This window comes from Amblyomma mixtum, chromosome 2, assembly GCF_055824585.1.
Source record: "Amblyomma mixtum isolate Tamu chromosome 2, ASM5582458v1, whole genome shotgun sequence".
Classification (NCBI taxonomy): Eukaryota; Metazoa; Arthropoda; class Arachnida; order Ixodida; family Ixodidae; genus Amblyomma; species Amblyomma mixtum.
The window spans coordinates 206,138,277-206,154,518 of NC_143013.1; the positions used below are offsets into that span (position 1 = coordinate 206,138,277).

Consider the following 16,242-nt stretch of genomic DNA (forward strand, 5'->3'; position numbering starts at 1 on the left):
CCAAGTCATATCTTCCACCCCATTTCCGGCCTTGTCACCCTCTTCCTTTGTTCACCTTTTTTTTTCTTTTTTTTTCTCCTAATCCCCTGCTACCAGTTCTCGGAAACCATGACACTCCTGTTACCCCCTCTGCCCCCACTTTTTGGCTTTCTCTGAACACGAGCCATTTCCCCCCCCCCCCCCCTGCCTAGTCCTTCCTTGGAAATGCCCCCCCTTCCTTTCTCCTTCCAGTGCCAGCCCCCCCCCCCCCCTTTTTTTTTTCCCCTTGTTATCATTTCCCTGTACCACGCTGACTAATCCTTTTATCTGAGTTTTGCAGGTTCACCCAGCGCCTCCCCCCCCCCCCGTCGCAGCCCCTTCAAAGCCTTTTGTTCATTGCATACCCCCCGGATATAGGTTGTTGCACTATTGCAGCCTAGCGAATGATGATTCACCTCCCTCCCCTTCCTGACACGCATCCCCTCCCACACCAATTTCCTTCCCCACCCCCGGGGCCTTCCTCCTCGGAGCGAAGGCCCTATATAATCCCTGCCGATGATGAACGCTTTGCCCAGACGAAGACAAGTCCCCTTGTCGAAACGTTGGCTCTAGCAAACTGAGGTTTTCCCCTCCCTTGTTCATTTTGTGATCGCCAAGGACCATCTACCGCACCCTCTCTCTACCATGGACTTTCTAGACAGGAGTGTATTAAAGCGGGTGCCATGGATGTGTGTTCAAGCGGCCGCAAATAATTTTTTTTTAAACTTCACACGTCAACCTTTCCTGTCAAAGAGAGGCTTCGTGCAAAAGGGAATTTTATGCCATGGTCTGTGAACTCTCTCTTGCGCCAGCAGCCAGAATCTATTAATCATTGCTTTGTGTTTGGTCGTGATGCCATGTTTTTTTTATATTCTTCCACAGACTCTCAAAAAGGCCATTGAGATTAGTCCCCATACTATTTGATTTTTGCCTACAAAGGAGGACTGTAAGGTTCCATGGGATCTTTCAGCGCTCTTAGGACTGTTCAGCCTCTGGAAGAGCCGCATGACATATCACCACGCAGATCCGCCACGTTCATCGAAGTCTCTGTTGAGAGTTAGTTTAGTTTAGTTTATGGGGTTTAACTTCCCAAAGCGACTAAGGCTGTGAGAGACGCCGTAGTGGAGGGCTCCGGAAATTTCGACCACCCGGGGTTCTTTAACGTGCACTGACATCGCACAGTACACGGGCCTCTAGAATTTCTCCTCCAAAGAAATTCAACCGCCGCGGCCGGGATCGAACCCGCGTCTTTCGGGACAGCAGCCGAGCACCATAACCACTGAGCCACTGCGGCGGCATCTATGTTGAGAGAGTAGTGTGCTATGGTGCGGGGGGCATATGCTGCGCAGGATCCGCCTTCTGCCTGGTTTTTCTTTACTCGATACATGCATGTCTCCCGGAATTTTTATGACGGACGTGAAGCAGCGTAACTGCACACAGCCTAAGAAGAGAGAACAGAGAGAGGGAGAGCAGAGGGAAGAGAGCGCTGTGCTGCGTCCGTTTCATCTCTTCCCTCCGCTCTCTTCCAAGGCCGACTGCCGTTGCGCTGTTTCACGTACAGCATGCAAAACCAACTTGCTCAAGAGTTCTTGCTTTCAAGGAATTTTAATGTGTGGGCAAAGTAAGAGGAGGGTGCCGGGGCGACTCTGTATGACGGGTAGCGGGATGCGACCGGTTTAAGTCGGGCTTGAAGCCTGTAAGGTTTGGTGTACTTCCATGCAATAAAGAAAAAAAAACTGCGGTGTTAGCGTAGTGCTTTCGTGCAGTGGTCAGCGAAGTTGATTTCTTTGCGCCGCCGCGGGTTCGTAAGCCAGTCGCGGCGATACTTATTTTATTTCTCCAGCTTGGCCAAGGTGACCCTCATTCAGAGTGTCGTTTATATCGCCCCGTTTCCCGCATCACGTGGCTAACTACAGAGGCTTCACCACACAACCGCACTTTGCAGGTTATGAGGCTAATAATGCTTTCGCATTATAAATTGATTTACTTCATTAGGTGAAGCCCGATGTTTTGAACGATGCGCACCTGTCAGTCGGCGCCCGTACAGCCGGAATTTAGTCTTTAGGAAAGTCGAAAATAAATTAAAGCATGTCTGGCTAGAAAGAGGAACGTTCCAGCTGCGAAAAACCACCATTTTCTTGTTCCGAATTCTATGCCATCATGGCAGCTTATCACAGATTAGTGAAAACAGCAAAAAAACAAAAACAAAAAGAATAGCTTCAGGTGCTCCGGGTGCTCGCACTCACGAGAGTGAAAGGGGGAGCAAATGATCGGGGGCAGATAGCGACAAGTTCGGGCAACTGGCGATTGCCACAGTCTGGAGGATGAGTCCTTATCGACGCCGTCTTGATGCAGACGACGTCGAGAGAACCAGGCCCTCCAGAAGGGGACCAGACGGCGCGGGTAGAGATAAGGCCCTGCATGGGTCGAGCGCCCGACGACGCGGTCTGTTTAGTGAGCTTCGCACCATGAGGACCGGCGGGACGGCGACCTCCGCGCGTGGTGAACGCGAAGCGGGCGACGGTGTTGTGGTGACCCTCGCGGACGTCGAGCGCCTGGGCGTGGCGCGGATGAACGCCAATGCCCGAGGCTACTACCAGAGCGGGGCGGACCAGCAGCAGACGCTGGCGGAGAACACCCGGGCGTTTCGGAGGTGAGTACGCCGTCCACGAGGGTAGTCCGGCTCCACAGGTGCTGAGCTGCTCTGCTCAAACGAGAACTGAATTAGGTAATTCAGCCAATAAACTTTAGGCAACCATTAGTCGCGGAGAACAAAAACGCGCGTGCAGTACTAATGCGAACGCATAGAAGGGACTTGAAGTCGAGTGTATGACGGAATCTCGTCTGGCCGGGGATATATAAAAAAAAAAAATATAGAGACCACGCTTAATCGCAACGAGGGTAATCTTAACCTGATTTACGCGCGATCCTTGCGGCAATTACTCTAGCTTTCAAAGACGAATCTTTTTGGTTCGATTCCATTCTGAACAAGGCCCCCGTTCTGGGCGCCGAAACGTCAACATCAAATTTCATTTTCTAGTCGGCGTCTCTGTTTTTTTTTTTAAATAGAAGAGACTTATTCGAGCGCTACCTTTTCATGCCCTCGCCTATATTGTCCATCATGAAGTACATTCCTAGATTGCTGGTAATGTGGGTTTTTAGCAACTCTTAGCGATCGTGCTTGAAAATTTAAGGATGGAGAGGCATTAGGGGTGAGTAGGCATTTACATACAGTGAATTGAAAGCGAAAACTGAACATTGCTTTTGAAGAAACGAAAACGCAGTAACTGTATCACTTCTCGATGGGCACCTCAAGTACGCCGTGAAGGAAGGGAGGAAGGTGTGAGTGAAAGGAGTAAAAGAGAAGCAGGTACCGTACTTGAGGGCCCCGGAATATATTCGGCGACATGGGTATCTTTAACGTGCCCTGATATCGAACAGCACACGGATGCGTTTTGCGTTTAGCCTTCATCGAAACGCGGCTGCCGCGGCCAGGTTCGCAGCCACGTACTCCTCTAGCTTAGTAACCGAGCGGCCTAACAACTGAGCACCCCAGCGGGTGACTGAAGCTAATTAATAATCGAAACAAAGCATTTTTAACCTCTTGGTTATAGCGCTCTACTATAGAACACAAAATGACAGACAAAGAAACATACGCAACAAACGAAGCGCTTTGGTTGTTGCGTGTGTTTTTTCGTCTGTCATTTGTGTTGTGTAGTAGAGCGCTATAACCTCATGCAAAACTAACTAGCGCCTGTTCTAGTACTGCTTGCATTTTTAACTTTGAAACTAACTTCTCTTTATTTAGCGGCACAAACAATTATACATTTGTTTTGTGGGAAGGAAAGGTGAAGGAAGGAGTGAAACAAGGAAAACGGACGCAGGTGCCGTAGTGTAAAATGACAGTTTGCAGCCTATACGCGTTATTAGCCCGAACGCTGGAGGCTAACAGGGAACTATATTAACAGGGAACTATCAGTGAGACTAATGACAACGCAACCAGTCATGGATTGAAAAGTTTCGTGTGCATTACTGCTGGATGGAATGAAAGTAGCGTCTGTTAAAGGGCTTAGGCAAGTGTGATTTTTAACCTGAAAAGAGGAGGACGGCATAGCCAGACTATGGCATGTGCAGAGCTATTAGCTGGTAATTTGCTAGTTTGAGGAAGGGGAGATCAAGGGAAGGAAAATGCAGTTATAGGAGTGGAGAGGGAATATTGCACTGACGAGGTCAGGCTATTTTCGTCTAAAACATGGCTGCGGCTGGCACAATCCTGACACGCGTTCACTGGGAAAGGCTTTAATCCTGCACTAGATTCAACGCGAATGATGATGATGATGACGATCATGAGCTAATGCCCATGACTTGGAAAATATTAAGGCCTATCGACGTCGTGCGCAATAATCAATCCACAGAGCTCATTTAGCGCGTAAAAACACTTTAGAACACTTGATATACTTATATAAAATACATACATCTATTCAAAGATCACCTCATGTCATGCTAAACTTGAGCACTTTAGGCGCTTTCTTGCAGTGAGCGTCGAAATAATTCTCCATATCAGTTTTCAGTACTTCATCATATTGAGTACTTTACTACACTTTGGGGCACTACACGCGTAAGAAATCTTCATACGCTGCATTTACTTCAGAAAAAGTTGTGCGATGAAATCCAAGTGTAGTATTTATTTTCCCTAGCTGGTACAGTTTATTCAAATTTTTGCGTTCTTATTATGTTTGCTCTATATTCTTGCAGACTTTTATTATGTTAGAAATCTCACTTAATGGGCGACGCCCCAAATAAAAGGGCCAATTTGGCAAAATTTTCAATACCCCAATTTATATTTTTCGTAATACTGGGGACTTCATCTGTCGCCATGACGAAACAATATAGCGAGATATGCAATATCAGTTTAGAAAAGTACGTTTGCTTGATGGGTGGTCGCCGAAGATCGTGATTCAATCGCGCTTCTGATGGTGCCGGCGCATGGCGAATTCCGCTGATTTCCGAGGACGGAGCACCATCGTCTTACTAGTATCACCATGAAGGAGAGAGATCAGAAGATCAGGGTTTCCGTTCCTTGCAGTGGCTCATTCCTGTGACCAAAAGCTAAAGCATACGATGTAGTTAACAATGAAAACTAGCAAGTAAGCGTTAAGGCTCATTTATCTGCTTTCACTCTTTTTGCGATTGCTATCACTCGTTCCTTCGCGATATCGTAAAGAATGACAGTAGCATGAATCTGGGTTTCTGCACTTGAACTGCCTGATGCGCTGAGGAGTGGAATAAAACTCGATTTTTCTGTGTATAGGAGGAACAGTTTTTGAAAGAAACGTTTTCATGTTGATATGGATGCTAGAGTTTGTGTTTTATGTTCAACAGTACTAGACATCTAAAAAATAACTAATAACTTTATTGCACAGCAAGCTATTCCGGGCTGCAGTGGTCTATAATTTTGCCTGATATAAGAGCTTAAAAATTCGTGCTATTTCTGTTTGTGCCAGGCTTTCTCTTGCGACCATTCCGAAACACGAAAGAGCCTAGCATGGTTAAAGCAAGTCCGTAAAATTTCACGAGCGCCATCCATGACCACACCAGCAGTAGAGCTAAATGAGCATGCGCTTACATAGCAGTGATACAGGTGGGTTTCTACGGCGACAGCTGTAAAGGGCATGCTTTCCGGCTCTGCGGCGTCGGCGTAAAACTGCACCACACTGATTGGTTAGCATGCAGAGACGTCACTCATGACATAATTTCAACGCACTCTAGCAACGCCTCACGCTGAGTGGCGCAAACATATCGATCACAGGGATAGCAGCATGTAGGCATAATTTGAATTGTGTGAAGAAGAGAAATAATAATGAGTACGTGACGTTATATTAACGAGCGCAAACAGCTTTCACTAGGGGTGTGCGAATATTAGAAAACTGAATTTACTTCTATTCGGTTATTCCAATGAATCAAATAGCGTATTTTCAAAATTATTTGAAACGATTTAAATATGTTCTGAACTTTTCAAATAGTTTTGGAATAATGGCAGGAGGTTCGGATAAGGCCCGAAGTATTTTTCTTCGACGAATGCTCCAAAGACGGCCCACACCCATAGAGTTTCTTACTGTTACCTTGAGGAAAAGCTGGCACCCCGTCTATGGGAGTTTGCATGGAGCTTCCTCAAGACCACTTCAGCCACCATGGGCGCTCTAAGCATTATGGGCCGGTGCGCTACCAACTGTAGAACCACAACGTTTGCCCAAAAAATAGTGCAAAAATATACTGTGTTTGATTATCAAGAATACCCTAATATTCAATATCCTATATATCTATGAATGGCAGGGAACGAGCAGAGAAGTATATAAATGCAAAGTTTACCCAAAATAAGAGATGGCTTTCTCTGCTATTGGCCAGGTATTCCACGCTACAGGAACTAATATAGCGCGCTTCATAGGCGCACTTTTATAAAGAAATAGGTTTAAAAAAAAAGCGTTGTTGCTTAAACACTTTAAGAGGTTTTTTAATTGCATTTCGGAAAAGAGAAACCTTTTATTGGCGTTGTGTGCTGTTGAATTTTTGCTACTATGGCTTTTGCGCAATATGTTAGCGCCAAAGTCGCCTGCGCGCCGGGCACGCCGTCTGACGGCTCTTCTTTGAAGCAGCATGTACGCACTCACACATGGAGAACAGGGTTTTGGGAATAAAAGATATCAGTAACACCACGCCGTGTTCCCGAAAAAATTCAACTGTCCTGAACCAGGTAGCTCACCCACCGGCCCGTGATGCTTTGAGCGTCCATGGTGGCTGAAGTGCAGCGCTGCCAGCTTTCCCTCTATATATGTAATAGTAAGAAAGTCTATGGCCGACACCGACGCCGCGCACTTTCCTTCCGCGAAAAGAATGAACAAGGTGTTTTCAGCGCCACGACGCGGTCCCTTTGTGTGGCGCATAATTGTGGTGTATGGCCTCTAGGGCTGTACGACGCGGCAGGACAGGCTAATTTGGCATAAGCTTGCCTTAATTATCGATCTCGGAGGCCATTGTTCATACGTAGGTGCCACCAGGCTCATTTCCTGCTGTGTGGTTGTAGTGCCACGGGGTACCCGCCTGTTTTCTAATGGCTACAAGGCTTCCTCCTTCCTGGTGTTCGGCTTTTCTGGGGTGAATTGCTTGGCAAAACGGGTCTTTGACCAAACCAAGCAAACGGATATTTTCCTATACATATAACTTGACGTTCATGGAGTTTAAGTGCTGCGTTTCTTAGCAGCTGTAGCTTTAACTTCACAAGTTTTAAACTTATAGCACCGTACAGCAGTGCCAGCACTGGCGCTTCAGTATTTCGTACGATTTCTCGTTTTGTACGAATATTCGCACAGGTAGCGAATATTGGTGCTACTATTTGATTTGCGTTAAATTCGGTCCTACCACTAGTGAATTCATATTTTATTCTGTTTTTAGCTGCATTACTCGCATTCGATTCGGAAGCTGAACTAAGCTGTTCGATTCGGTTTGGAAAATGTACTATTCGCACACCCATAGCTGTCACTGAATCTTGCCTTACGCTGTGCTAATCGCCCTGTTAGTTTTTTGTGCGCAATCGCCTTTATACTCGTATCATTGATCGCTTTTAAGTGTGGCCTGCTGGACACGGCTATAAAGCCGCTGCCGTAATGTAATCGATGTTACTAAATTATTTTTAGTGGAATGAATTAAAAAAAATTGAGAGACAGACTGCCAATTTAGCTGAGTTCGTTATTCTCACGCGCACTGAATTCCGAGACCTTAAATGCATAACAGTGTGCATACTGTAAAAGGACTACCAACAATGCAGCCATAGACGAAGAGATACGACGAGAGCTCTGTTTCCATCCGGGAAAAAAAGAAATGGACTGCTCGTGCAACGCATGTTTTGTGCTGGCTCAAAAAAAAACAGCCTTTTATTCACAGGCGCATGCTGTTAGAGCATGCCCGGAGTTAGTGATGCGTTGTGTTTTGGCCTTCCCTCCTGTTTTTATTCTGCCTTCTTTGTATGCAGTTATCTTCGCATTATTAAGTGAGTTGAAAGCGAGCGCTTTCCGCGGTTTCTGGCCTACGCCGTTCGCGCTCGTCTCAAACGTTGATATGCAGTAACTATCACTCAACATCGTACACTGGTATTACAAAGTGGTTAGATTTGTCCGGTGTGAAGCACGTATATAAGTGACCTTGTGCTAGCTTAGATAAAACGCGGGAAAACTTGGAGAAGAAGAGAGATAGTGCCAAAGCGGTAAATATTTAACGCAATAAAGTGTACGAAGACGAATTTACAGAAGGAAATGCAGGAGTATGTAGTCTTGTCTCACGGGGACAAGCAAATCACTCTCCTTTGAAAGAGCTTGCCGAGCTCGATTCTGAGCTCCAGTCAAGTTATTTTGTCGCCTAGAGCTGAGGAAGTTCGGTCTTTTAGAGTGTGACTTTTAGTTGTGACTACGGCGGGATGTTTGAACCGGCAGGCCAGCATGGAAGTTGCGCGGATTTTTTGAGTTGCCCTGGAGGAGCCAACTTGTTTGTCGCGTCGCACCACGGCCATTTTGAGGGCTCACTTTCGCGCTCTCTTAACTTGTGTCGTCACGGGGACAGCGACCGTTGGAGAGGCAACAGCAGCGGCGCGTTATCCACCTGAAGCACGACAAAGTGCATTCAAATTTTGCCCATGGACGTCCACGAAAGGAAAGGCTGTATGGCGCGTTTCACACTGCACTGTTTGGAAGAACTGGACGCTTGTTTCCCGTGCCATACTTCAAACTATTGGTCTTAAAAAAAAATGCCTAGAATTTTATCTTGTCTAGAAGAAAACAGGTAGGAGCTATAGCTCTAGCGTTTTTTGTTTAAAATTTCAGGTTTTGCAGCCGGAGCTGTTTCTCCTAGCCTTTCGCCACAGACTCACGTATGACACTGCGGAGCTGTCGTGGCTCACCTTTCACCAGTAGAGACGTTATTCCGAGCATGGTTAGCTGCATGGCCGATGAATGGTACTCCTGCTGTCGCTATGGAGTTGGAGCGCCGATTACATCACGGCGTTTGCATCACATAGCAGAAATTTATGCTAGTTGTTGAATATTCATGGTGAAGAAAATGCGCTAACTAGATTGCACAAACTTTCAGAGCAATAAACCGCAAGCGCTGTGGTGCCTGCGTTGGTGGTGGCGCTGCTCTGGTTCGTGATTTTTCAGGAAAGGAAATGACTCAGTAACTGTCTAGCTCTTCTCGGTGGACACCTCAACCATGCCTTGAACGAAGGGAGGACGATGGGAGTTAAAGAAGAAAAAGAACCAGCGGTATCGTAATGGAGGTCTCCGGAATAATTTGGACCAATTGGGATCTTTAACATGTACTGATATCGCACAGCACACGGGCACCTTTTGCGTTTCGACTCCACCGAAAAGCGGCCGCCGCGGTCGTGTTGGAACCCGGGTACTCTGGCGCAGTAGCCGAGCGCGCTGTGGCGGTTTCGCACACAAGATGATGCGTAGCTCGTGGATGAGGTGATTTCTCTGCAGAGGGAGCGAGAGAGAGCTCTATTAAAAAAAATGGTTCTGGGGAAAGGAAAGATGCTGCAGCTGTCTCATTACTCGGTGGAGACCTCAACCGCGTCTTAAGGGAAGGAAGTTGAGAGTTAAAGGAAAAGGGGAAGAAGGTACGTAGTGGAAGGATCCTGAATAATTTCGACCATCTGGCAATCTTTAACGTGCACTGACATCGCACAACACAAGGAAGCCTTTGCGTTTCTCCTATCATATTTCACGGACATGCGCTCACATGCCCAAGCGCTGCCAAGTGTGGCCTTGTAAGAGTGGGAGGTGTGGCTGACTAGCGTCGTCCTCGGCGACCAGGAGGTGCCCCTTGTCATGGCCAGTTCGTCAGCTCAAGCCACTGGGATCTTCGGCGGAGGACACCACCCGCAAACGCTCCAATCGCCCCTTCCCGTGAAGTTTCTTTCTTGCGTTTCACATACATCGAACGTGGCCGCGCGGACGGTTGCTAACTCGGGGACTCTGGCTCATGAGCCTAGCGCCCTAACAACTGAGCGACTGCGACGGTTCTTCAGCGATGGCGCTTGCGCTGCGTTGTTGCTTTGCGTGTAGTGGGTTAATGAGGAGGATTACAGGAGAGAGGAGTGTTGTTAACACTATTGGTCCAGACGCACTGAGACGCATTGAGGTATGCTATACGCACCGATGAGTACTAGCGCGTGTAATTCGTAGTTGTGACATCAGTTGTAAGGATATAAGGGCTGTATGTGATATGTAGTCTGTGCGATGCATTAGTCTACAAAGATATTATTAGGCAGAACCTTAGACTGCACAATAACAACATGCATCGCACACATAAAACGTGTCATAGTTCCGCTCAGTTTATTTTTTAGAGCTTTTAGAGTTTAGAGCTTCCACTCAGGCTTATCTTCATGCGGAAGGCCGTTTTTTTATTGTGAAATTCTCAAAACTGCAGAAACGCACATTCGAAATCACATAATACGTTACATCCCCCCCCCCCCGCCTTTCTTTTTCGATGGTAAAATAAGAAAGGAATAAGTTCACATATTTTTTTGACTCATGAAGCACCGTTTCCAGTGATCGGCGCATTGAATTAGGTACACTTGTTATACAGGAGATGCATAGTGCAATGTTGCCACAGCACACTGCAATGTAGACGATGTCACTACCAATGCTCCGTGCTCTCTACCATTCTGTGCTGCTATTGATTGGGGCGGCTCCATTCATGCTTCTGCGAAACTTGGAGCCGTTCCCTGTTGGTCTGTCGCAGGCTACGCCTGCTGCCGCGGATGCTACGGGATGTGAGCCGCCGTGACCTGAGTGTGACGCTTTTGGGCGGAAGGGAGCGCCTCTCCTTTCCCGTGGGCATTTCACCCACGGCCATGCAGAGGATGGCACATCCGGACGGAGAGGAAGCCACGGCCAGGGGTGAGAATATGAGACCGAGGCATGCGTGGTGAACACCAGAGGCCACTGAGTCATCGGGCGTAGTTATGTGCAGCCAGTGTAGGGTCTACTCGGAAGAAACCGACACCAGCGGAAAGCAAACGATGTGAGATATGCAAGGTATAGACTTACAACGTAATATATTTCAGCAGCGTTTGCTTGGTGGCTAGTTGGCTCATGTTTTCAAGGCGGAAATTTTTTTAGCGCTACACATAATGTGGACAAGACAGGCGCCTGTCTTGTCCACTTGATGTGTAGCGCTAAAAAGAATTCCGCCTTGTAATACAATTCTTATGACTAGTTTTCATTCTTCTACCTTAAATCGAGCACAGCTCCACCTTTTCTGTCTTAGCGTCTACAAACGACGACGCACATTCTTACCATTTACCTTTCTCGATGACAACAGAGAAATTCTGCGAAGCTGTGTGGCTGATATTACCAACCTTCTTCAAATATTCTGGGGCACTGTAAAAGATGCGAGCTCAAAAGTATTCGAAGACAAAGTTCAAATTTGCTGTACAGTACCACTGTAATAGGTGCGTCTACATCATTTTCTTGTTTGCTCGTAAAAATATGGCTTCGGCTCTCGGTAAGGGTTCACGGTATAGGTGGATAAAAGCTGAGTTTCTATGACGCAGTGATGCTAGTATTAGAATGTTTATTAAACGACGAGAAAGCTACCATGGAGTTCATACCATGGAGTTCGTTCATGCAAAATATGGCTCCATTCGTCCTCCTCACAGCAACGCCAGATAGGACACGAAGTTTTCTGTCGTGAAGTCATGCAGACACCGAGTTGCTTGCTTTCAGTATGCAGGAGAGTCATAATTTAACCGACAACTCTTTGCTTACAGTTAGTGGTAGCAACATACAATATAATTTCGAAAACGCCGTCAGCCAGTAACCCTCGATGCTGTGACCCAACAGATATTTGGCTATTTCTACGTGCACTTGGGGTGGGGTTCCTCTGCTTAAAAGCTTTTCGAAAGCGCGTGTATTTTGGCCCGATGTTGACAATAATTGAAGGAGGGCAGAAAGTTGGGCAAGTTGGTAAACATTCATGATGGGTTTCAAAGCGCGACAAGACGCTTGTCGTGTGTGTTCTTTTCCTTTCGTCTCCGTCTTGTCGCGCTTTGAAACCCATCATGATTGACAATAATTGTTAGGGCGGAGAGCTTAAGGGAACTGCGTTTTCGAATATCCAGAAACTGATATGGATATTAATAACGGTGGACTACACGCCTCTAAATAAATGATACTAACAGTAACAGTTAAAGGTTCACTTATTCAGTATTAGTTAAGGAGCCTACTAGTTAACACGTCTCAGCCGCATTCTGGCGAGCGACACCGCTGACAATTCTATGGCGAAAAAAACCAACCTTCTAATTAAAAAGGCTTATTTTTAGAAATTGCAGAACATCTTAGGCGAAACAAGCCGTCCGAATGTGCCTGCATGGCCTAGCGGTGGCGTGCTTGACTAGCAGCCCAGCGGTGAAGGGTTCAATTCCTATTACCCCAACTTTCCTTAAGCGCAATACATTTACTTTATTTACTTAGATGTTGTAATGTAGTTTGAGCCATGTATCGGCTTTGTAACACAAGTTCTGAAATGTTTTCAAATCCCCGCGCCGTGTGTAACGCAGCCATCTTTTCCACCAATCCAGATTTTTCGCTCACAACACCGACAACTACTACAACGCCAGCCCCAGATTTTTCGCTGAACGGGGCCTTTAACGCTGTCGCTTTAGCGCCATCCTACTCTGAAGAAATAGAATCCATTAGCACGAGGCTTGCAGGGGCGTGGCGCGCGCACACTTCACAAAGGGTTGGCAGGAAATGCGACATGACCAGTAATGGTTTCCGAAACAGCACTCGGGCGAGATCATCTGTGGCCCCAATTTACATTCACACTCCGCAATCATGCATGCATGCAGCGCACGTCGGCTTATTGATCGCACTCATGAAAAGGCCTTGCAGTTTGCTTCCACGATTTCGTTATCTTAAAAAAAAAACGCATATGCAGTCGCCGTTGCTGTTTAACGGAGCGGTTCTGCGCGGACACAATGGCGCGGGTTCAGTCGAACCCAGTCGTAGCAACAGCCATGCACGGTAGAAATATTTAGTAATAAATGTAAGACGCTTGGTCGCAGATATTTCAAGCTTCGAGAACTCTGGGGAATTTTTATGTTCAACCAGACCTCGTGTGCTCCAAGCGTTACAGTATATTGGTTTTCCCTCCCATGGACTCTTGCTTGCGGGGCTTGAGTGAGAGCGTTCAAGGTTAAGCGCTGCGCACATGTGAGACCTATCACGGTGCGTGGAAACAGAGGGGAGAAAACCGTGTGCAATCGTTTTATATTAGTGTGTACACATCATATAACAAATCAGCAATGAAACCCGGCAGGGCTGACAAAGAAAAGTGGTACCATGCCGTCTCCACGGCCATAAGATAGTCATTGGTGGTCGTAGGCAGTGAAGTAAAGACACTAGACGAGACAGTAGCAGTGATAGAGACTGTTAGTTATAGTGATAGTGATAGGTATAGCGATAGCTACTGATAGGAGTGGTTTTGGAATTGTAAAGGTTGTTGCTAAATAATGATGACAGTCATTAATGACAATGGCAAAGGCCTTTATACTAAAAGCATTTAGGTCAACTGCCTTTAAGCGAAGGCCTTCAAGGCAAAGGCTTTTAGTGCAAAGGTAGTTAGGTCAAAGGATACTTTCGAATTCACAGCAATAAGGGCATTAGGTGTCCGCCATAACTTTTGACGCTGGGTCCTGTCTTGAAGCTACAGACCAGACTACAGTTTAACATGTGCAATGAGAGTTATATCTCGACCACTGCCTCCGTGGACAACCGTGGAAACTGCTCAAGAGAGGGGCTTGATTATTTAATACATGTTAAAATTTCGGAGATTGCATTTTTTGCATTTTTTCGACTAAAGCAACTCACCTTCTCCGTTAGAGATAATTTGATTCGGGATCACGGATTACACAGATGTTCACTTACGGATCGGTCATGTCACCTACCTCAGTAGTGCATTCGGTTACGTATGAACTAGTCACTATTTGGTTGTTGCCACTGAGCCTTTAGCCGATTCATAAAGCCCTATCCAGTTCGATATGTCGGCGGGATCTCGCTTTGTCGCAGGACCCAGAAAATGACCGAGGTATGTGAACGCTCAGCTGACTGACACCACTGGCTCAGTTCGATATGCATACGAGTCAATTGGATACAAAGTTACGTTGTACGGCCGACATAGACTTGTAAGGCGGACATAGACATAGACTTGTAAGCCAGCGTTGTCAGCTACGCTACGCTATGAAAAAGGTATCTAATATGCATTTCCTCCAGACATCAGTGACCTCTCCGGTATTGTGAGGGTGGCGCTTACGCAAATTTATGTTTCCGTAGGTACCCAGGTGCAGTAAAAACGAGCTTACTGATGATGAGATGTGGACAACACGCAAAGACGCGCTGAAGCATGCACACTGTATTGAAAATAAAAAAAAAAGTGAACGACGCATACTCTCGGGTGCCGTATTGGCGCTGCTTGGTTAAACCTGAGTCTGGGCTGAACGAAACGACTAGAACGCACCACGCATCTTTGTCCTCAATGTGAACCATTCTTAAATTTGAGCTGTATTTTACCGATTCTCAAAAATAAGACTGCACCAATGCATGCTGGGTGTGTAGGGCCCGCCTTATTGTCGTGAATATCGTACGTTACGGAATGCATCTCGGCCTAAGGAAACGCTTGTGCGCCGAGCATTACCAGCCTTTTGATAACACAGAGATGACATAATTTGTACCAACCTCACCTACAAGGTTCTGAAACACAATGGCGCCTCTTTTGTGACAATGGCTAACAACAAGCCTCTGTACATGAACGTTGCTTGGTACAATCACATGGACACTTTGGAGGTCTGGGGCTCGGGAGCAATAGAAGTATTCTGAATTGACCGTACTGAAATAGTGGTTTCAGAGATAAAGCTCTGTCCTGTGCATAAAGAAACCCGCTCTTTCTCATCTCTTCATTTGAAGCAGTTATTTCTACTTTTCCCCATCTTCATCTTGTGCAGTGGAACGGGATAGAGAGCCGCGATTGAGGGAGAGACTTTTGCTTTTCAAGCTTTTTGCTCTAAATAAGCTCTTTTCGCCAAAATACGCGATCATCATTTGCTATATCATGTTCTTCGCAGGACATAAGTGCCTTTTATCAATCTGCTGTGATTACTGTCCTGTTCCAGCCGTGTCGACCTGAACCCCCCAAAAATTCTTAATCTAATCCCTCTGCCTGATTGCAGCCACCTCAGCGAAATCTGGCTTTTTTGCTGCAACAACAAAAGATCGACACTTGCTGTTGGGCTTCTGTCCGCGTCGTCCTGCTCTTGTATAGACCGTGGGTTTCTTTGCGCTGGTTTATAAAAATAACACACCTACTTCACGGTCAAGGCCCCCTCTTACCCTTGATTTCAGCTAGGATATCAGCGCACATCTGATCTCCAATTTACGTCGCGTTCTTTGTGCCTAGGTCTTCAGGTTTCCTGCACTGAAGTGTAATTTTATTCCAAATATTTGGTCTGACTACACACAGATCTGTCATACTATACATAGATTCTACACTAAGGGAAAACGGCAGGGCTCCTCTAATAGGCATGGAGAGGGAGGGCTCCGATTTTGCCCAATATTTGTCCGCGCTTGAATGAAGATATGAATTGGCAAGCGGTGACATGAGCTTCGCACCTGATCTTCGCCCCACACGACACACAGACACAGACATACAAAAGTTATTAATACAATAGCATTGGAAGCTTCTTCATGGAAATCGCGACGTGGTTAGTCAACGAAAACAAGGCGTGGTTAGTCACACAATTAAATGATTGCTCACACAATTAAATGATTGCTCAAGAAAGTGGTGACGTCACAGGGTCATGTGGCATGACCGAGCTCTGATTAGTCGACAGGGAGCTTAAAGTCATGAAACCACTTGACATCACTCAGTTATGTACGCTGACGGCTGGGCAAGTGCGCTGGTTACGTGACACGACCGAGCGCGGTGGCGGGCGCGGCGGAAGTTGGCGGCGGCGCTTGGTTGTGTGCAGACGTGTCTAGAGACAGCTCCGCGCGTATCAGGTTGGAATGCAGCTGGAGCCAGGATCAACGCCGGGTGTATCTGCCGTTGTGGAAAATTCCCTCAAGCGGTGAGGGCGGCCACGGAAGTATGACGCTGTAGATGTAGTATCGGCGG

General features: G+C 46.7%; 1 protein-coding gene across 1 annotated transcript in view; it reads left to right on the top strand.

Moving 5' to 3' along the window:
• Positions 1-2,406: 2,406 nt before the first annotated feature.
• LOC149362341 (2-Hydroxyacid oxidase 1-like) overlaps positions 2,407-16,242 on the top strand; it is a 37,313-nt gene continuing 23,477 nt past the window's right edge. The window contains exons 1-2 of the mRNA XM_089572991.1: positions 2,407-2,671; positions 10,813-10,970. Coding sequence (XP_089429117.1) covers positions 2,487-2,671; positions 10,813-10,970 — 343 coding nt within the window. The 5' untranslated portion in view covers positions 2,407-2,486. The remainder of the gene's footprint in view (positions 2,672-10,812; positions 10,971-16,242) is intronic.